This window comes from Pogona vitticeps, chromosome 7, assembly GCF_051106095.1.
Source record: "Pogona vitticeps strain Pit_001003342236 chromosome 7, PviZW2.1, whole genome shotgun sequence".
Classification (NCBI taxonomy): domain Eukaryota; kingdom Metazoa; phylum Chordata; class Lepidosauria; order Squamata; family Agamidae; genus Pogona; species Pogona vitticeps.
In genome coordinates, this window is record NC_135789.1 from 11,610,965 (window position 1) to 11,636,140 (window position 25,176).

General features: G+C 52.9%; 2 protein-coding genes across 2 annotated transcripts; one reads left to right on the forward strand and one right to left on the reverse strand.

Moving 5' to 3' along the window:
- The first annotated feature begins 145 nt into the window (after positions 1-145).
- On the forward strand, positions 146-14,409 carry CASP9 (caspase 9). The gene is made up of 10 exons (XM_072977787.2): positions 146-371; positions 1,222-1,435; positions 2,900-2,989; positions 4,021-4,058; positions 5,415-5,591; positions 5,975-6,064; positions 6,982-7,129; positions 8,379-8,558; positions 9,998-10,107; positions 10,737-14,409. The coding sequence occupies exons 1-10, from the start codon at positions 240-242 to the stop codon at positions 10,824-10,826; spliced, it is 1,269 nt and encodes a 422-aa protein (XP_072833888.2). The 5' UTR covers positions 146-239; the 3' UTR covers positions 10,827-14,409.
- Positions 13,901-24,729, reverse strand: LOC110072620 (chymotrypsin-like elastase family member 2A). Its single transcript, XM_020781127.3, has 8 exons — positions 24,623-24,729; positions 22,408-22,496; positions 20,077-20,174; positions 18,767-18,895; positions 17,262-17,398; positions 16,275-16,420; positions 15,355-15,507; positions 13,901-14,016 (listed from the first exon to the last, which is right to left on the reverse strand). Exons 1-8 carry the CDS (start codon positions 24,663-24,665, stop codon positions 13,999-14,001), a joined length of 813 nt encoding a protein of 270 aa, XP_020636786.3. The 5' UTR covers positions 24,666-24,729; the 3' UTR covers positions 13,901-13,998.
- Between the last annotated feature and the right edge of the window lie 447 nt (positions 24,730-25,176).

Below are 25,176 nucleotides of genomic sequence, written 5' to 3' on the forward strand. Positions count from 1 at the left end.
GGCGCATGCGCTGTTCCACCCGGCTTAGTTCTTATAATCAAGAATGACACTCTTAAGAAATAACAGAGTTAATTGTTCTCCCGCCAGGGAGACCCCACCACACCCGGCTGGTCAGGGGAGGAGGAGGAGGAGGGACAGGCCGTGACGTCACCAGGAGAGCTCCCTCCCATCCCCTCGTGGGCGTGGCCAGGGAAGGCCCCTTTTTTCTCCTTCTCTCCCTCGGCGCAGGCGCAGAGGCGATGGAGGCGCGGGAGCGGGAGCGTTTGCAGCGGGGGCGCCTCCGGCTGGTGCAGGAACTGCGAGTGGCGCCGCTCTGGGAGCCTTTGCTCCGCCGGGGCCTCTTCTCCCGGGACATGCTCGAGGAGATCCAGGTGCCGCCACCTGACACCCCCCCACACACGTTGAGGGGATTCCCCAGGGCCTTTCGCCCCCCCTTTGCTCATTTGCTCCAGGGAGGGCTGGGAGGTCTAGTGAGTAGAGTAGCAGGCGCTGGGGGCGGGGGGGAATCTGCCCCAGCCCCTCTCCCTGCCTAAAGCTGCTCCGGGGGTGGTGGTTTCATCTCTGGAGAGCCTGGGGCGTCCAGGGCAGCGCAGGGGGTGTGTGTTCTCCCGGGGCCTGAGGGGTGCGGGGTGGAAAACGGGAGCAGGATTTGAACCCCGTGCCGGGATGTTACCTCCCTCCTCAGAGCCGCCCCACCTGGATGGAGAGGGGCCAGGTTGAGACCTGAGGATGATGAGGATGGTTTGTAATGGCAGGGGGGTGTGGGTGTGGATGGCTGCCCCCCCCACGGGATCTTCATGGCCCCCAAGTGCTTCAGCCCCACTGTCCTGCCAGAGGCATCTCAGAGCCCCTTCGAGATCACCAGGGGGGCTCCTCGCCTAGGTCTCCAGCTGCGGAGCCCCCGGTGGGGAGTTTGAATCCCCCGCGGTCCCTCCTTGACAGCCCGGCCCTTCTAAGATGATGATGATTGGAGGGAGGGGGAGGTTCTGAATTTTAATAATGTCCTGGATTTGCACTTCTTCCTGATTTTTAGAATAATGCCCTTGTTTTCGTGTAAAGGAGTGGCTCCTCTTATATTTAATGTAGTGCCTGGGTTCCACCCACCCACCCCTGGTGTCTTCATCCAGCCTTGACGTGTAACCCGTTTTTACCAATGAAAGGTTGCTTCTGCTCTTCCTTCAACAAACCTCGGAGAATGGGTTTTTCGGTTTGTATTTCCAGCAAGCAGGGACTCGGCGAGACCAAGCCAGGCAGCTGATTGTTGACCTGCAGACCCGCGGGCGGCAGGCCTTCCCCATCTTCCTCCAGTGCCTCCAAGAATCTGGCCAGCACGAGTTGGCCGCCTGGCTGAGCGAAGGACTCGACCAGACGCCGGTCCCTCCCGCAGAGATCAGGCCAGTGGATGTCCCTTCGTGGGGCGGGCCAAGCAGACCCCGTGAGTACCTCCCTGTCGGGCTGGGACGTCTCTGCTCCCAGTTTTCGTTTCAGGTTCGTTTGAGTGCAGGCTCGACTCTCCTGAAAAGGACACAGGCCTCCAGAGGTCGCTGGTCTCCGGCTCCCCTCACTACTACCTGCTTTGGCTTTCTTGCCCTTTTAGATCCCCCTAAAACAGAGATTTGTGGGGGAAAACATTAGCTCAAGCATGTTGTGGACCCCACATGGCTTCCCATTGATCCCCAGAACAGGTTGGCTCTCTGCGCTTGTATTTGTGGGTAGAATGCATGAGTTTCGATTCATCAGTTTTTGCTCTGACTTTGCAGCCCAAACAAATACCTTCCAAATGGGGTGGGGTGGGGGAACTCATACTATTCCATGTTTTCCTATCTTCCCGTAAAGAGACCCCACATGGAATTTTAAAGCTCTGAGAGTCTTCATTTCTATCTGAGAGCAAGACCAAGAGCTCCTTTCTATCTCTAAAGTTGCTGTAATTTGCCTAAAATATCCCTCATGTGCTTTTGTCAGAAATCCAAAGGACCCACACAGCTAGCACAGGGCTAGCTGATTCTGGCATAAAACATACAAGTAACCCATCAAGTGCTTCCGATTCTGGCATAAAACGTACAAATAACCTATCAAGTGCTTCCGATTCTGGCATAAAAATATACAAATAGCCCACCAAGTGCTTCATTCTAGTTTTGGGCAATCTACAAAGCTGAATGATTTTGTGCCAAAACAGATATATTTCTTTGGCGTAAATCGTCATCTGTCTGAGACAAGAGCTCTATTAAGAGGACCGACATTCTCTGCCATCCTTAACCAGGATGGAAAAGGATATTGGAATTCTTCATTCTTCCATGAAAAGATGAGACTAACGAAGCTTTCCATCCCTGGATCTGGGGCCCGTAGAGAAAGCCTTGGTCTAATCAATACTTGGGTCAGCTTTGTTGCTCCTTTGGGTGTTCTCAAAGTTTGAATGAAGAACTGGATCAAGAATTCATCTGATCCCAAAGTCTTCCCATTCTGCCAACTAATTTTCTTCCAGGCCACCCATTCCCACTTCCACACTGGTGGGAATGGGATGATGGGTGACGTAGTCCAGCACCGTCTGGAAGGCCACATGTTCTCCACCCTCTAGTGTTAAAATAACAGAGCTGTTGCTTAAAAACGGGCTGGAATCCTACTGGTGTTTTACATAATTGGCCTTGGGTAATTGTAGCTAACAGACTCGGTGTCAGGGGGTGTCCTGATTACGTAGCGGACTGCAAAACTGAGGTGCGCCAAGCACCTCCTCCGTTTGCTGCAATTAGCCAAGGCAAGTTACGCAGACCTTTCGTGAACACCAGTTGGATTCTGGACCCTGAGTCTGCAGGCGTAGGTGCCTGTGTACGTTGGACACATCTTGATGTCACATGAGAGAACTCTTTAAACAATAATTCAGAACCGTTCTTTCTGCTTCTAGGGGACGGGACTTCAGAAAATGTGCCTCTTCCAGTCCAAGCAGTGAATGAGAAATGCCAAGAGCCCAAACAGGGCGGTGCCCCTGGTCAAGGTAAGGAGGAAACTGCTTTCTAATCACCGGCCAAAATCCAGGCTCTTTCTCAGTATGGGTTTTCATTGTGCTCCCATCCGTACAAAAGTTGGGAAAATGGATGCTCTCTCTGTAATCAGGAAGACCGTGTTCTAAAATGTTCAGGTGCTTGAGGATCTGAAAAAAGAAAGGAGAGACACACAAGATCCAACAGCAGCAATCTTGAGAAATAACTGTGCGACCTCCTCTTACGTATCTCTGCAAAGGTGATCAGAGGACTGGAAGCCAAGCCCCCAGAGGAAAGAATGGGCCCTCCTTCCTTGCCTTGAGCAAAGAAGACGGGGGGGGTAGGGTGGCCCTTTTCAAAAGGTCGTCATCAACTTGAAAGGCCTTCATCCAGAGGAGGGGCAGGATCTGTTCTCGATCCTCCCAGAGTGCAGGACAGGCAACCATGGGCTCAAGCGACAGGAAGCCAGACTTTGACTCAATATCAGGAAAAACTTCCTCACTGTTAGAGCAGTACAACAACGGAACCCGAGACCTCAGGAGGAGGTGGTGAGCGCTCCAACACTGGAGGCCTTCAAGAAGAAATTGGACCACCTTCTGTCCAATCAGCTTTGATTTGGATTCCTGCCCTGAGCCGGGGGGTGGGGCTGGATGGTCTTATGGGGCCCCTCCCAGCTCCGTGCTATGATCTCAGGGCATGGAGTGCTCACACCCTTCCAAGGTAGGCTGTCCTGCTGTCAAGCATCTCTCACCACTAGTGGGACATTTCTCCTCGTGCTCAACCTAAACTGGCTCTCCTCCCAGCAGCCCCCCACCCACCCCCGTTGGTTTCAGTCCTGGCCCTCAGACAACAGGCAACCGCTCTGCTCCCTTTTCTGTGCAACAGCCTTGTGAATCCCTGCAGACCTGTGTTGTGTCTCCCCTGAATTTTTCATGGCGAGCCGGAAGTGGGAGTTCTTGTCGCAAATATCTTTTCCAGCTCTGTGATTCTGGGACTGTACAACTCCACTGGAAAGATATCTCTTAACCTTTGTCTTGTCTTCTAGGTTCCCTGGAAGAGAGATCCAGAAGGAATTCTGAAACGGTTGGTTTCCCCCCCCCCGCTGTACACGGCTTCTCTAGTTTCAGAATGGGGCGAGATGGTGCAAGGAAAAAAATGCCCCAAAGAACAGGGTGTGCAGTATCATCCCGCAGATGGCCCTCTAGGCTTCTGCCAGCTTCATTAGGACCAGGTCTTTCAACTGGTTGGCACCTGCTCTTTTTAACTCATGTGTTTTTAAATTATCTTTTAATACAATAATATTTTAATATAGTAAGGATCCCCCATATCTGCAGGGGATTGGTTCCAAGTCATGTCCTCTTCTGGTTGCTGCACGAGGGTGGAGGACAGGGTTTCACTTAAGTGGGGCTTATTTTGAGGGTAGGGCTTATATGATGAAGGCCTTAGGAATGGACCTCAACAGATGGGAAACCCTGACATCCGAGTGTTCAGCCTGGAGGTAGGCGTTGCATCACGGCCTCTCCCAATTTGAAGAGATCCTTGTGCAGCAGGCCGAGGCAAAGAGGAAGTCACAAAAGCAGCAAAATCAGGGAGCTGGACAGGGGACAGATTGGATCTGTCTTTAGTGAGGAAGGGACGGTCACTCTCAAATTGGCCTCTTCAGCCACACTAGATGCTGTTCCAAGTCCTTCATACAGAGCACGTTACCATAGTCTTTTGAGACTGAAGGATGCCTAATAATATTATATGATGAACATTCTACTAGGGCTTATTTTCAGGTTAGGTCTTATTTTGGGGGAAACGGTGTGTGTGTATATGTGTGTGTGTGTGTGTATATATATATATAAAATTAATATTTTCAGTCTGCAGATAAGTAAAATTGTGGATACCGATCTTGCAGATATGGGGGGCCCTACTGTACTGTCTTTAAGTATCCATTCGCTGGAGGAAGCAAAATACAGCTCAGGAAATGGCCATCCTGTCTTGGGGGCATTCTGGGTTTTATAAGTCCAGAAAGAATTGATCCCTTCAACTATGGCATTGAACAAGCCAAGGCCAGCGGCTGCCACTGCCGTCGGGTGTGTGATTCCCACCTGGAGCAGGAGGCAAGTTTCAGGGTGAGGGCTACCCCAACCCTTCAGCATCCCTTTGAGAAGAATGTTCTGGCTGTGGATGATGCCTGTTTCCTGGACTCTAGACTCTCCACGATTCACAGGTCCACCTCTCTCTGTGTGTGTTTGTACGGGAATAAAACAAACAAGAATCAGTTACTGAAAAGAGGATGTTTTTGCCCAGAAAATGCAGCCTGGGTGGGATCGTGTGTTGTTCCTTCCCCCCCAAAAGATCCTCGGATTTGGGGCCAGAGGGAGGGCCTTTCTTGGGGGGGGGCACCGTGCGAATGTGGCTTAGCTTCCCCCTCCTGGCTTCTCTGTCCGACAGGCGTACGTCCTGAAAAGTGACCCCTGCGGCTACTGCCTCATTATCAACAACGTGAACTTCAGCCCAGGAACTCACCTCCGGCCCCGTGTCGGCTCCGACGTGGACTGCGAGAAGCTGGAGAGGCGGTTCAGGGCCCTGCACTTTGAGGTCTTGAGCCGGCGAGACCTGACGGCACAGGTGCGTCTGGGAAGGATCCGGGCCGCCCCGTCTGGGTTGCTGCGAGTTGAGACCTTCCGGAGCAGAAGCTTTTGTCCGAGTCGGGGAACCCGAAGGGACCTTCGACCTCACCAGCCCCGTTATGGGCAGTGGCAGCGTCTCCGGAGGAGAGCGAGAGTTATCCTGTGCCCCCCCCCCCCCAGCCCTTTCGGGACTTGTGAAGGCGCTCTCTGCCCTCAGGATCCCGAGGCTTAACCCAAACAGGTTATGGGGTGGGGTGAACAACAACTTTTTTTAAGGTGGTTTCCCAAAGGCTTCCCCTTCAGAGAAGGCGGGAATGATGATAGAACCCCCATTAATATTGTCATTCACACTGGTTCATTTTCTTTGGGAACGGTCTCTAGGAAATTGTCCGGGAGCTGCAGAGCTTGGCAAGGCGAGACCACCGTCCGCTGGACTGCTGCCTGGTGGTCCTCCTTTCCCATGGCTGTCAGGTGAGCGCACCGTGCAATTGTAAGCCCTTTGGGGCAGAGGACCTGCCTTTGATATATGATAAAGAATGCCGGCGGGGACAACGAGAAACGCCTGACTAGAAGGATATTGAAACAAGTTTTTAGTCCCTTAACTGTGGAGTTTCCGTTGATTGGTCAATTATGGTGTATTGATTTAATCCGCATATATTTCCACGTGATAGAAACAAGTGGAAAGAGAGAGAGAAAAAGTTAAAACCTCATCTTAAAGGCATTTTTCTTTGTCTGCACATACAAGAGGGAGAGTCACAAGTATGTGTTCAAAATAAGGAAAACATTTTATTTTTTAAAAAATGCTCACTGGTTAAATGAGGGCCATCTTTATAGTCAAACAAGATTTTTTCTTCTTCTTCTAGAGTTAATCTAATGGGTCAGTCCACTGAACTTGGCAGATCTGCTAAGAAATCATGATTATTTCGTTTGCATTTCCTTCCTGCTCCCCCCCCCCTGCAGGTTTTAATACCAAAATAACAGTTCTGCAATTCAGAAATAGGCTTCGAAAACAGGAAACATCCGTTGCAGAAGTATGTAGCAACAGATAGGACCCTTCCTCCTTATGATCCTAGTCTCTCTCTGGTTCCTGCAGGAGGGGCAAAATTTCCACCTGGCCGTTTCATTTCCACAATGAAAACGACCCACGGGGCCTCTCCCTGAGCTTTCTGGATCACCCCACCAAGGGGAGGATCAACTCAAAGGGGGGGTTAAAAAGCTGTCGGTGGTTCTTCTGATGATTGCTCCTTGTTTAAGACTGCCAGGAGGGGGAAAAAGAGAGACTAGAGACCCATTCCCTTCCCCTGCCCCAGATTATTGGAAGGAATTCCTCTGGCGGCTAGGAAGGGCTGCCCATCATCACCATCATCGTCCCTATCATCCGCTTACAGGCCAGCCACATTCAGTTTCCGGGCGGAATCTATGGCACCGACGGAAAAAGCCTTGCAGTGGAAAAGATGGTCGGCTACTTCAACGGGACCAACTGCCCCAGCCTGAGAGGGAAACCCAAACTCTTCTTCATCCAGGCTTGTGGCGGAGGTGACTCTGTGGGTTTGGGAGGGGGCGGCGGGTGTCCGAGCGCTGGGCTTCACCCACGAGGAGGGTCCCGAGAGTTGGAAAGAGCTGGCGGTCGCCCCGGGAGGATCGGGTGCAGAAGCTGGGAAGGGATCCACCTGGACCTTACTAGTTTTAGCAACAGGTGGAGAAGCAAATCAGCCCGTTGGCGCTTTTAAAAAGGGTGCCTCTCTAAGCTATCAAAAATAACGCTTTGAAAAGAATGCAACTTTTCAAAACAATTGGACCCCTCCGTTTGCTCTTCCTTTACTGCAAAAGTAGGCTGTTTTGACATTAACACGTTAAGCGCAACCTGTTATGTCCAGGTTGTAGCCAGAACAAGGAACAAGTTAGTCGGTGACTCAGAAAAGCCAGACCTTGATCTTGAGATGCAAGACGAAGGGTTGTGGGTGACATTCACACACCACAATTCTGTTGTTGCTGGAACTTTAGGAACCCGTAGAGAAGGGCAGGGTTAAAGACATACGCTCGTAAATGAGCAGAGTGCGCCGGCAGGGGGCGGCGCTGGAGGGGGGGGAAGCAATGTCATATACTGTAAAGCCCTGCTGAAAATGATCAAGAACAGAATTTACGAATGACATTTTTAAAACAGTGTTTGTCCCTATGGATAAAAAAGACAACAGCACATATTTTGTTAGCCCACAGTGCCTGCTTCATCGTGTTTTAATTGGTACTCATTTATTTATTTATTTATTTTATTATATTTATACCCCGCCTATCTAGTCATTTCGACCACTCTAGGCGGCTCAAGAGTAAATGATGAAGCTACAGACGAAGCCCACACAACTCGGAGATCTGTTTTCTTTGAAGAGAGCACAACGTTCTGTGGTTCCCTGTTAATGACCCTTCCCTGTAGATCGCCATTTTCTAGCATTTAACAGCTAGTTTTGAGCTTTTTTAAAAAAACCTATCTGTTAATTCATTCCGTAAAATAACAAATAATTATGCACTTCCGCCTCGGAGCCTGAGTTTCTAAGCACCACTTTCTTGGAAGTATGTCTATTTGGTCGATGTTTGTAAGCGAAAGTGGCTACGATCAGGGATCTCAATCGAGGGCCAGAGGGACTGTAAACCCTGGAGGCGTTAGGGGACCACGTGACCCGCAGGGATGAGAGGCGCGCCTGGATGCCCTCAAGGGCAAAAGGTGCCCGGGGTAGGCGGTGTGGCCTCGGGCCTGGCTTTGCGTTTCATGTGCTTCTTCTTGCTTCTTTAGAGGAATGCGACCGGGGTTTTCAAGTGGATTCGGACTCTCCCGACCACCAGCTCCATGAAAATGCCACTGAATCGGATGCGACCCCCTTTCAGGCACAGGCAGAAGGCTCGGATCAAGTGGACGCTAGGGCAAGCTTGCCCACTCCCAGTGATATCCTGGTCTCTTATTCCACGTTCCCAGGTGAGCCCCTGCAGAGGGTTGGACTGTTTCCTTTCCAAGGCCCTGCAGGCACTTGTCCACACTGCACGGTTACATGCGTGTGGCTACGGAGTTCTGCAGTGCATGGTTTGGTGAGAGGTTTGGAAGTCTCTCCTAAATTGGTCTCAATTCCCTGAACAACCTCAAAAGGGGGAGGCTGCCTGTCTCGGTGCCTGGGCCATTGACCTGCGGTGTTCCTCATGGGGCTGTGGAGTTCTGTTGTGTTCAGTGTGTACATGAAACCACGGGGAGAGGTGGCTCAGAGTTTGGGAGTTTGGTGTCACCCGTATGTGGATGACACCCAACTCACTCTCTCTATTTCTCTTTCCTTTCCATCGGATTCCAAGGAAGCTGGTTTCTCTTCTAAATGGGTGTCGGTCATCAGTAATAGGGGTTGGTGGGTGAGGGCAAACAGATTGAAACTTAATCCAGAGAAGGTGGAAATGCTGCTGGTCAGCCACAGGCCAGATCAGATCTCAGCTGTTCCTGGAGTGCATTTGCAAAGTTAAAACTGAAGCAGCCGCCCGGCGGCTGACGGGGGCCAGTTCCGCTTCCTGATGGCCACGGCTTCACTAGCTGCGGATCCCTTTCTGGGCCCAATTCCATGTGCTGGCGGTAAAACTCTACAACGTGAGTCAGAGCGAACGGATGGACTGTAGGAGCCTTCTTGGCACCTAAGGTATTCAGAGGAGGTCCCGCTCTCGGTCACACGGCTGAAAACGTCCCAACGGCTGCCCCCACATTGTGGAATGTGCCCCCCCAAGAAGGCAGCATGAACCTCCTCCTTCTCGTCCTTCCAACAAAAATATACTTCTTTTTATGTAGGCTTTAAAGGCCTGTGGTGGGCATGGAAACTTGGTTCTCCTGGAGATTTTTTTTGTTTGCCTCTTAAGTCTGTGTTTACAGGTTCTTCTAGTGCTTTTGAGTTGGTTGGATCGCTCCAGGGTTCAGGTCTGGTTGCAGAGCTGGGAGTTTGATTCCCCCACAGGGCCTCCCACAAGTACGGCCAGCCTGGGCAGCCTTGGGCAAGGGGCTGCAGTCCAGAGATAAATCACCTCGAGAGCAGAAGCGGAGGGGATACCACTTCTGAGGACTCTCTGCCTGGAAAACCCTGGAAAAGGGGTCGCCATCAGGCGGAATTTATTTTATTTTATTTCTTTAGCGTTTTCAGAAGATTAATTTTTGTTCTCTCGTGTTTAATTGCGTTTCAATTGGATAATTGAATAGTTTACTGCCTGCGGCCCCTTTGTTTGAGAAATGTGTGACCAATGAAACAAAATGAACACACTTTTTAAGCGTCTCAGGATTCTTCTTCAGAAGGATGCTCCGCCTGGGATGGGCCCTGGCCCCACAGTTTCAGGACCCCCTTATCGTCTGGGGGGCATCCAGTCTTACTGAGCTTTTTTGCTTCCGTTCCCAAGGTTTTGTGTCCTGGAGGAGTAAGTTGACTGGCTCCTGGTACGTCGAGACGTTGGACGAGGTCTTGAAGGAATACGCCGGCTCCGAGGACCTGCTGGATATGCTGCTGAGGGTAAATTTTGCATCTTTGACCGGGAAGATCTGGGCCCAGAGAGGAGACACTCTCTCGGTGACCTTCCGCTGCTCCTCCTCCTCCTCCTCTCAGAGCGCAGAGACCCTCCGGCAACCAGAGAGCTGAATCTGGTCAGTCTGCTCTGAGGCCCTTCGGCGCAGAAAGTTCAGAGCAAAAGCCGGTGCCGACGTATTGCTTATTTCCCCGATAGGTTTCTGTCTTCCCTTTCCTGCAGGAAGGCCAAGGTGGGATCCTGCTTCTTTCTGCCCTGTCTTTTATCTTCGCAGGAGCCCTGGGGTGCCTGTCCCCCACTGAGAATTTGGGGTTATTGGTTTCTTTATTTTCTTTAAACTGTTTTTAACCTGCTTTTCCCCTTAAGGAGGAACCCAAGGCATCTTAAAACAATTAAAGAAGAGCGTTTAAGTTAGTAACAATGAGTAGACAGGACTAAAAAGGTCAATGAATACGATACCAAAAAACATAAGGGAGACCAGAGCACATTCAATGCAGTACGAGAACCCATTTATAAAAAAAACCCCACTTGGCAGCCAGTCATTCAAGGAAAGAGGGGTGGGTGTGCGTGCGAGCCGTCCTGATAGCCCAGCCTTTCTCTCTTCTCCTTTCGTCAGGTGGCAGACGCTGTTTCTGCGAAAGGGACTTTCAAGCAAATGCCCGGCTGCTTTAACTTCCTGCGTAAGAGGTTTTTCTTCAAGGTTTAACGAAGATGCTTCTGGGGATCGTCGCCTTGACGCAGGAGGGGATCCCCAGGAAACCTCTTCGAAAAGGTCCAGCTGCCGATGGTGCCTGAAGGATTTTTCTTTATTTTTGGGTTACTGTGAAAAACGGTGCTTCTCTTTCGCGGGGGAACCCCAAGCAAGCCGTTCCTGATGTTGGAGTTTCGTAGGAGGCGCTGTCTGTCCCGAAAGGAATGCCTGGAAGCCTGGTGGTCACACATTTATGCCTTCCTCTTAAACTGAGGCATGGATGCCCTCGGTTTAACCTGCCTTCCAGAGGAGGAGGAGGCCCTGGGTGAATCCAAATCCGTACTTCCTACACTTCTTGGTGGACCTTCTTCCTGGGCAGGCAGAAGGCAGCTTTAATCGAGCTCAACCATCATGACGCTTTTTCGTTTCCTCTCCCCCTTCCTTCCATTCTGAGGAACTCTGGGAATTGGGGCCACGTGAGGGCGTTCGCCTCTTTCGACGTCGTCTTGGCTTCACCCACTGGCTCCCTCCAGAACGGCTGAGGGGAGCCACGGCTGGCTGTTAGACCAGCCCGGCTTGGCACAGGAAGAAGCAGGGCCCAGAGATTGAAGCCAAGGAGTCCGTTTCCTCTCTTTGGGGGGTGGGGGAATGGGGCAGAACAGAAGTGCCATGCCGTTTTGTGCAATTAAATACGCTGTATTTCTATGCCGCCTGTGCAAGCTGGCTGGTTTGAACGTGGAGCCTGCCGAGGAGAGTGAGCACCGGGTGGCTCTCTAGATGTTCTTGGATGGTGGCTGTGGGTGAAGGAGGATGGGACCTGCAGTCCCAGCAGCAGCATCGAGAGGGCCACAGGGGGCTCGCTGGCCTGAGAGGCGTGTTCCTACAACAGTTGCTCAACCACTGAAGCAGAAGTGGCAGGTGGGAGGAGCCCCCCCCCACTTCGGCCAGACCTTTCTTCTGGCTTCCAGGGGTGACCCTTGGCCTCAGCCTCGCTCGGCCTTGCTGGGCTTCTCAGGATCCTCCGTGCTGAGATAGTTCATCTGGCCCCAGAGAGGGGCTCCCCATGGATGCTCTTCCCCACTCTGCTCTGGGGCCCCTGCCCGGTCTCTTGCCTGGCTCGCTCTCTGCTTCCTCCTCCCCACCGAGTCCTCTCAGCTCCCCTTTGACCCTCCTCTTGGCGGCGGTTTCCCCAGGAAGGCCTTTATCTGCCGCCTTCTGGATCTCTCCGGTCTCCTGGCTCCGGTGGAAAGCTCCCCCCTAGGACAGTGCCCTGGAGGTGGCATCTGCCCTGTGCCTCTCGGGTCTCCTCAGCAGGGGAGGGTGACCCTCCCTTAGTGCCCAAGCTCACAAGCTGATACTTTCCCATGGATCGCTCATCTGATTTCCCACATGAATGTATGACATTATTTTCCTTCTGTTAATCTTCCTGTGCCACAGAATCACAAGACGGTAGCCCTGGAAGGGGGGCCCCAAAGGCCCTGGGGCCCAATCCCCGCTGGAGCAGGACCTCTCCAGCTAAAGCGCCACCCCTGACAGGTGGCCCTCCGATCTTTTGTGCTCAAAAACCTCCCCTGGGGGAGAACCGCCCCCCCTCCAAGAGAGTCCCGTCCCACTGCTCAATGGTTCTGACCCTCCGGAGAGGTTCTCCCTACGGTCTAAATCGCTCGTTCCCAGCCTTGGGTCACCCGGATGTTCTTGGACTACAACTCCCAGAAGCCTTCACCCCGCTAGCCAGGCTGACCAGGATTTCTGGGAGTTCTGAGGGCTCAAGCTTGGGGAAGCCCTGGTCCCGGTGGGATTTCCTCCCCTCTCCTCTGAACCCACGGTTTTGAGGCTGGCCCTCCTGGCGCAGCCAAGAACAAGCTTGCTCCGTCTTCCACGAGGCAGCCCTTCTGAGACCCGAAGGGCCTTGTCCGCGACCCTTTTCTTCCCCAGGCTTAAACGTCTTCTTGGGGCTTGGCTTCTAGGCCTTTGGCCGTCGCGACTGCCTTCCACTAGATGTGTCCTGGCTTCTCAAGGTCCTCCTTAAACTAAGAGGAGCAGAACTCGCCACCGTTGGCTCTTCACGCTCCTGTCCACCCTGTCCTGAGCAGAACCTGCTCCTCCTGCCATTTCTGGTTGGTGGTTCTGGCTGGGGGGCTCCCGGGGTCCCCCTTCGCCCTCCTTTCCACTCCTCTCTCTTCATTTGGGTGCACTTTCCTCCCTCTTTCCTCCCTTTCGAGCACCGTGGCTCCCAACCGTGGGTCTCCAGAGGTCCTTAGACGAAACCTCCCGGAAGCCTCTCAGGCTGGCCAGGGCTTCCAGGAGACCCCCAAGGTTGAGAACCATGGGGTTTTCAAAGGAGGGCCCTCGTGCTGCTGACTGGGAGGCCACCAACACGTTTGCAATGCAGGAACGGAGTAGAGGGTTTCAGACGCTTGAGCGTCGCACGGGCTGCACCCAGGTGGGCAGTAGAGACCCCTTTTGGACTACAGAGCCCATGATCCCTCACCACAGGCAGTGCTGTCCAGGACTGCTGTGTCCTGATGGAAAGGCCCCCGTCCAGGGTTTAAGGAGAAGCGACCACATTTCCCCCAAGTGTGTTTCTTGGTTGACATTTTGCAACCCCTCTGCAGCTAAATTCAGTTCAGCGTTGCTCGTAGGTTGCAGCGCTTGAGTGCAGAGCCAACAGCCGGGAGTTCACAGGGCTGCTGCGTCTCTCAGGAAGGGAGCCGGCCAAGATCCCCTGGAGGGATTGTGTGTGGCTGATGGGACGCAGTGTGCCCTCACACCCGGGCAGCCTGGGGCAACCTGCACAGCGCGGCTGCCAGAGTGCCTGCGGAAAGAGGAACGGACCGGAGAGCCCCATCTGAGGACGTCCAACCTAGAAGACCCAGAGAGAGTCACCAGAGTTGCGGTGGCAGGACAGAGGAAGCATTGTGTGAACCTGTTATTCTGGGTCCAGGCATCTGGAGCGAAGAGGGAGGAGACCTGACAGACAGAAACCCATCCCTTCTCTGTAACCCTTCATGCAGATGAAACCAAGCCCTCCAGACCCATCCTGGAAGCAAACCAGCCCCCAACGTTAGTCTCAAGACCGGAGACCGTCAGTTGCTTTATGTTCACGATCGGTTTTATTCCCCAAACGCTTGGAACCCTCAGATCTCATCCCTGGCAGGTCGTGTGTCTGTCCCGGCGCTCCTGGAGGCTAATTGGAGGCCATCACCTGCAAAGATACACAAAGAGAAGGTCCAAAGGGTGGCCGGCCCCAATCCGGCCGGTCGTTCGTTTCCCCCCACCCCAGGGTCAACCCACTGAGCCTATGGGACTGGCATGAACTTCACAACTTTGCAAGCGACATTCGCAACAAGCTGCCCGGGAGGGGTGTGCGTTGTTGTTTTTCAAAGCAGCGTTGTGCTTTGTTGCTTTGAGTCTGCTTTTGTCCTTGGTTTTGTTGACCTTTTTTTTTTTACAGTGGCCCTTGTTTGATACTTTTTTAAAAAAATCATACTGTTTATAGCGTTTAAATCTTGTCTTTTAATGATGTCAGCCACCCTGGGTCCTTTTTAAGGAGAAAAGGGTGGTAAAAAGCTTCTCTATAAATAAACAGAAATAGATTTAAGTCCTGTTTTTTTATTAGAGCATGTGGCTAATGCTAGTGTGTAGCCCAGGGGTGCTGATGTTAATGGGTTTGCGTTTGACCTTGGCAGCTGGAGGCGGTTTCTCCGCTGTAAACCCCGTCCAAAGGGAAAGGGGGTGGACCATCGTCCGTCTGCCATGGTGAGGTGGACACCGTCCGGCAGGCAGAACCTCCTTTGCACCCAGGGCCAGATGGGACTTGGAACATTCTTCTTGAAAAGGAACTTGTTCACCAGAGGGAAGGAGAGACCTAAAAGAGGGAGGTTGGAAGCTTCCGGGCCCTTCATCAGCCACAGGAAGGCAGAATCGGCAGGACATCACCCAGGAACCCATCCGTGGTCTTCCCCACCCAAGGGAGAGGAGCTGGTTACTCCCATTGAAATAACCAAAACACTTTCCAGCTTTCTAGGGCTACCTATCGGTTAGCGGATGCAACCATACTCAAGAGTGGCACCTTCTGTTGCCCGCTTGTTTTGGTGATAACGGAAGTGGCCGCCCTCATGAAGGAGCAGGATCTGCGGACTGATGCCCACCGGGGCGACTCTGCAGTGGAAACGTTGCCCAGTTCACACGCAGAGGAACGAAACAGCTGAACCAAAGACCTGCGTAGCGCTCCAGCTGTGCGGCAGGAATGGCCTCACCCGCAGGGGCAGAGGGGCGCTAATTATGGAGGTTTTTCTTTTCCAGCATTGGGGTGCACCTGGCTTCGTCTCATTGCTCGTTGAGTCAAAGGTAACCCCAAATCAAAGAAGGGGTTCTTTTCATACTAATCTCCGCGAAGCCCCTCCTGCCAGTGGTGCTGAGTGAAGTCCCCCCCCCCGGGCCGTCCTGGGGGCGAGGATGGCCAACGTCTGGCCTTTCTGGAAGCGGGGGGGGTGTTTGCGCCCCACTGGCCCTCAGGAACCTGCCTGCGCTGGGCGCTCACCTCATCGATCCAGCTGTTGAAAGCGGAGACCCGGGTGAACACGGAGGGCTTGCGGTAGTAGTTGCAGCCGAGGGAAGAGCCGAAGCTGACGATGCCGTGCACCTCCCACGTCCCGCTGGAGGCCTGGCAGTTGAGGGGCCCGCCGGAGTCACCCTGGAAGAACAAAGCCCATAAGGCTTGACTCTTTCCAACCTCTGGAGGGGACCGTTGGAAGCTGCTCAGAAGCTGTGGATGTGGCGGGATCAAAACAACACACGCGGGGATGGGGGCGTGTTGGGGGGAGGTTGCCAGGGGTCGGATGGTTACTCTGTTGGACTATGACTCCCAGCGTCCCTCTGCCAGCAGGCAGGCTAATGGGATTGGTTGCAGGTGTAGAAGGCTTTAAAATGGGGATGAGATGCATGCAAGAAAGAACATTAAAATCCCGGAGAACAACAAATCCCAGAATCCTCCGGGGAGCAGGGGCACCAGATGGTTAAGCCGTCTTTGAAGGCTGGAGGCTGCCTTGACATGGAGCTTGGAAACAGGGTTCTGTCGCCCTCCTCCACCCAAGTCCCCCACCGCTGCCACCGCCCGGGCTTTGTGCTGCTGCGCCAAGGGCTCGAGTAACAAGAAGGCTCGTGAGTTCCATCCTGGTCCTCCAGCCCCTTCCACCACCACCCCACCTGCGCCTTGGACGGATGGGCCTGGGGGGCATTAGGGAGAGAGTCAGTGAGAGCATACGCTGAAGCAGAGACCCCAGAGGCCAGCTGGGGGCGGTGGGGGGCGGGCAGAGAGAGGTGCCCCGGGTTGCCCAGCCGCCACCACACCCCAGCTTCCAACCCATCCTCCTCCTCCGGCGCTGAGCTTCGTCTCGTCCCCAGGAGTTCCGGAGGCTCACCCGCCTGCCGCTGCCACCACCGCTCTCCACGCAGACTTACGTTGCAGCTGGAGATTACGCCGTCGCCACCTGCGCAGACCATGGTGGCCTTGACAGTGCTGCCCCACCAGCTGGGGCTGGAGCAGGTGGCATGGTCCACCACCAGGAGGCGCCCCTGCTGCAGGAGGTCCGGCGAGGGCCCGTTCGCTGCAAGAGTCCCCCAAGAGAAGGGGCAAGGCAAAGCTTTAGAAACCCTCCTCAATCAATGGGTACATTGCAGACACACCCTCCAGCAAGCTGGGCACTCAATTTACCAACTTCAGAAGGATGGAAGGCTGAGTTGACCTTGAGCCGGCTACGTGAGCCCATCGGGATCGAACTCAGGCGGTGAGCAGAGGCCTGACTGCAGGACTGCAGTTTAACCCCTGCACCGTGAGACAACATGGTTTGTTCCCTATATTTAGGCTGCTAAAGGCAGCGCATCCAGCTCGGGATGGGTGAACCCCCCTAATAACTGCTCTGACAACTAGCAGCTCCTGGCAAAGAAAGTAATTCAAAGGTAGGGGGAGGGCGCTGTAGAAAACATACTGCACAAAATCCATGTTCCCTTTCTGGTTTGTTGTTGTTTCTTTTGAAGTTAAGCAGATGGCTTAAAACCGAGAGTGGCAGGAGATTCATATGCCTACATTTGCATACCCAAGACTTAGAAACAGTTCCAATTTGCCAGTCTCTGCCTCCCCTCTAGTACGCGACGACTGTTCTTAGCTGAGTGCTTAGAAAGCGAATTTCCCATAGTTTTATGTTGCTCTTTCTCACAGTCCAGGGGGACCCACGAAACGCGGCTCCATCTCCCTGCTTCAAACAGGGATCAATCCTCCCCCCCTCCAGTCAGCTCTCTGCCTTACAAAACGACAACGCTCAGGGGTCCCTGGAGAACCGGGGCAGCTGCCCAGCGGTGGCCAGAAGGAGACACCCCCCCCTCAGCCCTTCTCATGGGGGGGGGAGACCTGCCCAGAAAGAAAGACACCCATAAAAACCCACCACTTACTTATGAGACGGCCCCACCCGGTCACGTAGCAAACGGAATTGCCAGGCAGGATGCTGTTTGCCTTCGGGAGGCACGCTGGCTGGACCTGGTCGCTCAGGGGGACGGATTCTGCCAGCTTGATCAGGGCGATGTCATTCCTAGTTTGGAAGGATTGTGGAAAAGTACCAATACAGGAAGGACACGGAGCGCTCCATTTATTCGTTGCTCTCTTTCTTCTCTCGGCCAAGATGGCCTATCCACGGCCCTCCCCCTCCTCCCCACCTTCGCCTCATAACTGCCCTGCAAAGTAGGCCAGGCTCGGGGAGAAACGGCTTGCCCGGAGATCGCCCAGTGAGTTACCTGGCATGGTAGAGGCTGGAGCCTGAACCTCCCAAATCTGAGGGGGGGCCCCCACGCCAACCATGGCACCAGACCAGCTCTCCCTGACGCCCTGGGCACCCCCTAGATGCGATCCATGGGCTCCAGCACAGCAAAGGCACGACATTGCTCCAGAGGAGATATGCTCGCCATCCTTCTAAGCTCTCAGGATGTCCCTCAGTGGGGTGGACCTCCATTTCATCATGGTTTACAGAAGACCACACACCCGATCCAGGGTCCCCTAGGTTGGTCCTGACTGACTCCTCCCTTAGAGGTTTCAGAAGGTCTTCCGTCTCTAAGTCTGGAGAAGTTCCTGGTTTGGACTGAATCTCCTCAGATCCTCCGATAGACACGCCGGCTGAGAGATCCTGGCAGCCAAAGTCCAAACAGGCAACTGGGCCAAAGTCGAAGCCTGACTTGGTCAGAATGGATCCCGAGAGCTCGGCATATCCTGGGGCAGCTGGACAACCCTATGCCTTCATATCTTAGGGTCGTCAAATAAGCTGAATCCTATTGAGCTAACCCTTCCCTGACCCAATGTACTTCAGATGAGTTACCTACAACTTTCGTCATAGCCAGAGAGCCATTTTGCTTTTGTGGATCGGCAGAGTAGTCCGACCCAAGGGGAAGACCATCAGGTCGAAGGAAGACTACACAGTTCAGTCATGCCTGTTTCATTTAAATCCTGATTTCTGTCCAGAATGCTGGTGTTTTCAGGATAGGTAGGTACATACAGTAGGATCCTCCGTATCTACGGGTTATCCCTTCCAAGCCCCCTATGGATGCTGGAGAACACGGGTTATGGCGAACACTATTTTAATAGCAAATGCTATACACAGCATGGCCTCCGGCTCCCTTTCGTGGCTCGTCTTGGTAACTTCATCTTTAGAAATATATATTTCTAGGATTTTTTTCTTTTAATATTTTTTAATATTTTCAGACTGTGAATAAGTGAATCAACAATGATCTCATGGATAAGCGGGTCCTACTGTATTTAGATAATTCTAATAAAGAGGGATTCTAGTAGAAGTTCCAATGATTCTAACCAAAGATTTCAATGAGGAGGAAAAATACTGGCCCAAATTTGCCCTGGTCTACAAGCCACCCAATCTTTTTGTAAGGAAAGAAAGAAAAGGTTATCAAGTTACCCATTCGAAACTTTGCTGGAGTCCCATTTGGGGTGAACAATGATCTTTTTCGGGGAAACAGCAACTGATCCGGATTCGGTGGCCGCGAGGTTGTATTTTCCAAGGTAGACACGATAGGTTCGGGATGAACTGCGGATGAGGGGCAAAGATCAATGGATTGAGAAATTCTGCATCATCCTTGCTTTTTATTTGGGGCATCAACTCAACATATTATTCAACTATCTTTAGCTCATGGGAACCTCTCCGTGTCCATGTGCCCTGGCCAGTTCCAGCTTCACCCCCCCTTTATTGCAGAAAGCTTTCTCCTGGTCAAGACAAAAATGGCTGCTTTGGTCATTCAGAATAAACACAGCTGTCTGTATTTTTGGATTTTGCTTGGGGCAGAACATGGACTGTCATGGTTAGTCCTGGCACTTAGGAATATACCAGCACAGAATCTTAGAACCATAGAGTAATGGAGTTGAAAGGAACCTCTGAGGCCATCAAGACAAAGCCCGTGCTCAAGGCAGGAATCCAAATCCAAGCAGATCTCATAGGTGGTTGTCTAAATTCCTCCAGAGTTGGAACCCTTACCACCTCCCAAGGTCACTGGTTCCACTGTCGTACTGCTTTAACAGTTGGGAAGTTTTTCCTAATATTCAACCAAAATCTGGCTTCCTCTAACTTGAGCCCATTGTTGTGTGTCCTGCACTCCAGGATGATCGAGAACAGATCCTGCCCTTCCTCTGCAGGTCAGCCTTTCAAATATATGAAAAGTGCCCTACTATCTTCCCTCAGTCTTCTTTTCTGCACTCAGGTATGATCAAGAACATCGTTCTTTTCATCTTTGCTCAGAGGGGTTGGTTTCCAGCCCCCTGATCATCCTCGTCGCCTTCCTCTGAAATTTTCCAATTTGTTAGCATCCTTCTTCAAGCGTGGTGTCCAGAACTGGACGCAGAACTCAAGATGAGACCTAACCAGTGTGGAATAGAGTGCCTCACAGGATCTGGAGACTAAACTGTTAATGCAGCCTAAGATCGTATTTGCTTTTTTTGCAGCCACATCACACAATCGGCTCATATTCAGCTCATGATCTAAAATGGTTCCAGGATCCTTCTCACTTGTAGTATTCCTGGGCCAAGGATCTCCCTCAGCTTCAGATGACCAAGTAAAGTACTTGGAAAGGGGCCGCTTTAAAAAACAAACAAGTGCTGAGAGGAGATTCTCGCTTTTGGGGTCCAAGTAAGTTACTTATTGAATGCCAAATCTGCAGCTCATCCCCTCAGCTTCTAGAGGAAGCCACCACCAATTTTGGCCCAGACTCCACGTACCTGATGCAGTGAGCTGCTGTCATGACCCAGTCCTTTGCGATGAGGAATCCACCGCAGGTGTGGCGCCATTTCCCACTGGACAGGTACTGGAGGGAGGCCTGGAGGAGAATTAATCCACAATTGAGCTGAGGCTGCACAGGAGTCTCTGATCACAGCCCGGATGAGAGAGATCTCCCTCCCTGCCGTCTGCAGCAAAAGCCCCTTTTCCAAACTCCGAGTACGTTCCCTGCATATTTCATGGCCCATATTTCACAATCAATGACATTTGATCTGGAGGCGACTTTTCTCTTTTCCAATTTAACAGGTTATTTCTGACAAAGCCTTCAGTGGGACCAACAAATTCCCAAGACAAGGCTCCAAAGGGAAACCTCTGGATGAGGGTTTATTTGTTTTGTTTCGAATCTCATCACCCTCCTTGCTCCTTTCTGCAGCCATGTTTTTTTTTTGCGATCTAAACGTCAGGTTGAGTCTCCTCTTTGGGATCATTCCCTTTGCCTTCCAGGCTTATATTTCCGTCCCTTCCCGCTCTTCTGGTTTCTGTCTCCCTCCCTACAGAGCATGTCTGTCTCTTGACAAAATCCTTCTCTTCTCCTTGGCATGCCTCAATTCTTTCTGGGCATTGTGGTGGTGTTCATCTGCTCCTCTCTTCTAAAAGCTGCTCAAGACTTATCAGTGACTATGAAAGAGTTACTGTTGAGGCGGACACCATGCTGGCATCTCTTTCTTAGCTTATTGTGTCTCACGTTTCTTCTCTCTCCAGCTGACCGAAGGTCCGCGGCTCGCCTCTGAGGAAAGAGGCTGAACACTCCAGGCCGTTAAGAGCTCTAGAACCTGGGGAGAGGGCCCAAATCCTGACATGCGTTGTTCCAAGAGTAAGTTACATCGGGGTTGGGAAAATGCATAGCCCTCTGGATTTGGACTACAACTCCCATCATTCTTCACCGGCAGCTTCCTGGGAGGGCTGATGGGATTGATAGTCCAAGCCACGGAGGGGGACAACCCATTGCACCGGGAAGTTGCACACATGCTGAGGTGGAGGTCTTTCCGCCAAAGAGGCGTTGGGTGTTGCCCAGGCCCACCTCCTCCAGCAGGCGCCCCACTCAGAGACAGTGCTCAGAGGAGGCGGGGCAGGGAAGCCAGGGCGCTGCCTCTGAGTGGGCTCCTGCTGGAGGAGGCACAGCTGGGAAATGTTGAAGCCCTCTTTGGCTGAAACACAAACTTGCGTGTACCACCAGTGTGATGGTTCGTGCCCATCTCCAGGGTAGGCCAAAACTTCCAGATGCTGTCCAGGGTGCTGAACTTTACCTCTTTCTTGTTTGGGTGGGGGAAAAAAAAGTATTACCATAAATGATCATAGTGGCATTGAAGAAGCTGACACCTGTATATGGCGAGCATGCACAAACAGCTGGCCAAAGGTCTATGCCAGCCTACAGTTATATTCCTTTTTTAGCTGCCATTGAACATGTGCAGAGAGTAGCTTGATTCAGTTGCTAGTCATGCCGAGGGGAGTGTAGCAGCCCTCCACTCTGTCACTGCACGGACCTTGGAAACACGACCTGCTCCCCCCCACCCCCTGCAAAGAGGATGAGACCCCTGAGACCGAATCACACACCCACACACACCAGGGGTGGGGGGAAGCAGTTCTGGCTTGTGCCAAGAGATGATCATGGCAGAGCAGCCTCCCTCTCCCCAGATCCTCACCTTCCCACACTCAACATGGGAAGAAGTGCACTCCCCCCTCGAGGCCTTTGGGTCTCCCAGAGGCACTTTCCTCGACACGACTCCCCCCAACCCTGCCACTCCAGGCCTGAAGGTGGCTGCCGGTCGGTCGTCAGACACGTGGCAGGAGACTCTTCCACTGAGGCCCTCCCAATCCAGTCCCTTGTCCATTGGGGGGGTGTCCTGCACTGCTGTCAATGTGGGGTCAGGCCCTGGGAGAATCTGGAGCTGAAAGTGAGAGAAGCGTCTCTCCCCAACTCCCGTGCCCAGCTCCCAGGACCTGCTCCCATGGACTACCAGCCTACTCTGGGGCATGAGTTCAATTTCCCCGCTGGGCCTCTTCGGCAGGGACTGGAGTCAGGAACCCATCGGGTGTCCCTTCCAGCTCAGCAGTTGTTGTTGTTTTGAAATCCTGCTCTTAAGGGCTTCAGCAACCCAGTCAAGGGTTTCTTCCTTTCTTCTGCATTGTCTCCAAGTGGATTTTCTGAAGCAGCAAATATTACATTTTACGTTTTTAACCAAAACCATTCCACGGAAGCTCCCCCTGACCGAAGAGCCACAAGCCTGACACGTCCTGTGAGGAGAGATCCCGACCGCGCCGGCCCTCCTTACCTGCCAGGGCCAGCTGTTTTTTCTCGCGTTCTCCCCTCCGACGACTCTGGATACGTTGGGCTTGTAGACGGGATTCCCACAAGCCAAGGCTGCAAACAACACAGGGCAGAATCCAGGTGAGCATTTAGCAGAGCAAATGGAGGGCCCCTGAGCATGCTTGAAGTGCCATCTGCTTGCTGATCCCTGAGGGGAAGGGAAGGAGCTCCTGTCTTCCTTGCGTTCCCCAGCGCACAGCCTCTGGAGGCCAGCGCTTGATGCCCTTGGCCCCTGGCGAAGGAAACGGATTTGGCACCTCTGCCAAACCCAAAGCCCCTGAGCCAGCTCCTCCACATGAAATGCCCGACGCTGCTCAGAGAAGCGACCATCTGCGTGACGCACGTCTCGCTGCGAGATACCCTTCGCACGGCCACATCTCGCCAGCTCCTGGAAATCTGTCGGTTGAGGAAGGAGTTGAGACTCTTCTGCTGCCCTTTGAGGAGCTCTCTAGCTGATCCCCCGCAATCGGTAGATCTCCGGATTCCTTAGGGAAGAGCCTGCCCTGCTGCTGTCGGGGTTGCTGTTGTTTCGACATAAGCGCTAAAGCAATCTCTGTGCGGTTTACAACCTCATTATGCCCAAAACACTTGACCCATAATCAAATGGCCGCCAACTTTGTCGCAGGGGTCTGTTTCCCGTGTCACCTGATATTCTCCGTTGTGCAAATTGATTATGTCTAGGCTAGAGAGAGAGAGGTGAGCTTTCAGGGTGAAAGCCACTGAGGAACAGGGAGGAACAAAGCAAAGCGTGCTGCTTAAGGACTACCCCACAAAGCTCAAAGCACTCTCTCGGCCCTTTACAAATTACTTGTGCAAGGCTACACCTTGCCTGCCGCCCCCCCCCCCCCCAGGAAGCTGGGCACTCAGCTTACCAACCTCAGAAGGATGGAAGGTTGACTCAGCCTTGAGGCTGTCGAGACTGAACTCAAGTCGTGAGCAGAGCCTCGACGACAGGACTGCAGTTTAACCCCTGTGCCAGGAGGCTCCAAATAAATAATAAATCAGGAACGCATCCCACTCCGGTGCTCCTCCCGTTGGTCCTGCTTTCAAGCCCTCCTTTCAAGAGCAGCCTGCTCACAAACCAGATCAACCTGAGATCCAAACCGTGGCTACAAACCCACCTCTGACTTGGGCAGGTGAGACCAAAGAGCTTTCTGGCTTGTGGTGTCCCCAAGGGGAGGCCACAAATTATGTCTGTGAGGTTTATCTGTCCCCATGATCTCCCCTGGCAGCAAGCCCTGTGAGATAGACTTCTTCTACAAGTGGAAGCTCTCCGCCTTTTACGCCGTACCTGATCACCTTTATCCATGGAACCTGCTTTTAAAAAGTCCTTGTTTAGCCAGATCCTTGATCAACCCCCACAGCTGGCTGGATCGCTCAGGGGTTGAGGCCTCTAGCTGCCAAGCCAGAGTTTGTGAGTTCGATTCCCCATCCCGGGGCCTCCTGGGAGAAGAGCCAACCTGTGTAAGCCGTGGGCCGGCTGCGCCATCACAGGGCTCCCCCCCCCCCACAGAAGAAAGAAAGGGGAAAATACTTCTGAGGATTCTCCACCTGGAAAACCCTGAAAGAGGGTTGCCATGAGTCAGAATGACTCCTGCTACTATTACTAATAACCAATCCCCAGAGGTGTCTCAGGGATGAGCAGCTGCCCCTCTCATCCTATGGCTCTGAATTTGACAACTACAGTGGTGCCTTGCTAGATGATGATAATCCGTTCCACTGAAATCGCTGTTTAGCAAAACCATTGTCTAGCGAAAAGCATTTCCCCATTGGAATGCATTGAAACCTGTTTAATGCATTCCAATGGGGAGGAATCATCGTTGTCTAGCGAAGATCGGCCATAGGAAAGCCGCTTTGCGAACCGCCGATCAGCTGTTTAAATCGCTGTCTTGTGAAGCTTAGGTCCCGAAAACACCTGTTTTGCGAGCGCGGAGGGAGCTGTCAAAATCGTCGTCTAGCGAAAATCGGTTTGCGAAGCAAGGACCAAATATTGTCCAGCGGAATTCCCCCATAGGAATCACTGTTTTGCAAATCACTATAGCGATCACAAAAAACCAATGTCTAGCGAAAAAAACTGTCATGTCAGGTAACTGTCTAGCGAGGCACCAGAGTAATTGAAAAATTAAAATGAAATTGAACAGGCGCTGCATGCATGTATTCATCCCGCATGGGAACCCTACCCTCGGAGGCCAACGCCAACACGACACAGAGGATCCCGATCATGGCCGAGGGGATTTCTTCTGCAAGCGAGACCTTTTCCCTCCCGACGGGCTGGTCTTATATGCTGGCAGGGTGGATTCCCAGCTGGCCTGCCAGCAGGAGTGCCAACGGAGGGAAAGGGCCCACATGGAGCCCCTGGCGTGCCAGCAGGAGGTGTGGCCAACGGACACGTTTCCCCCCTTCGCGTCTTTCCGAAGACGCTGCCAAAGCCTTCAGGGCTCCGGATGGCAGCTGCCTCCTCTCCCACCAGCTCAGCCGTCACTCACTCCCTGAAAGACCGCCGCCTTGGGAGAAGCGCCTCAGAACATGGACCAAGGGCAAGCTCCCCAAACTCGCTGTTGGTGGATGCTGGGTCTTATAGTCCAAAGCAAGAAACCTAGCTCGGGAGCAGCTGTACAGGATCACCCGCAACTGGAAGCCATTCGCCCGGGGGAGGGCACAGCCAGGGCCTTCTCTGAGCCGCCTCCGGGCGTTTGCAGTCGAAGCATTCAAGATGGATGAACAAGGAAGGGTT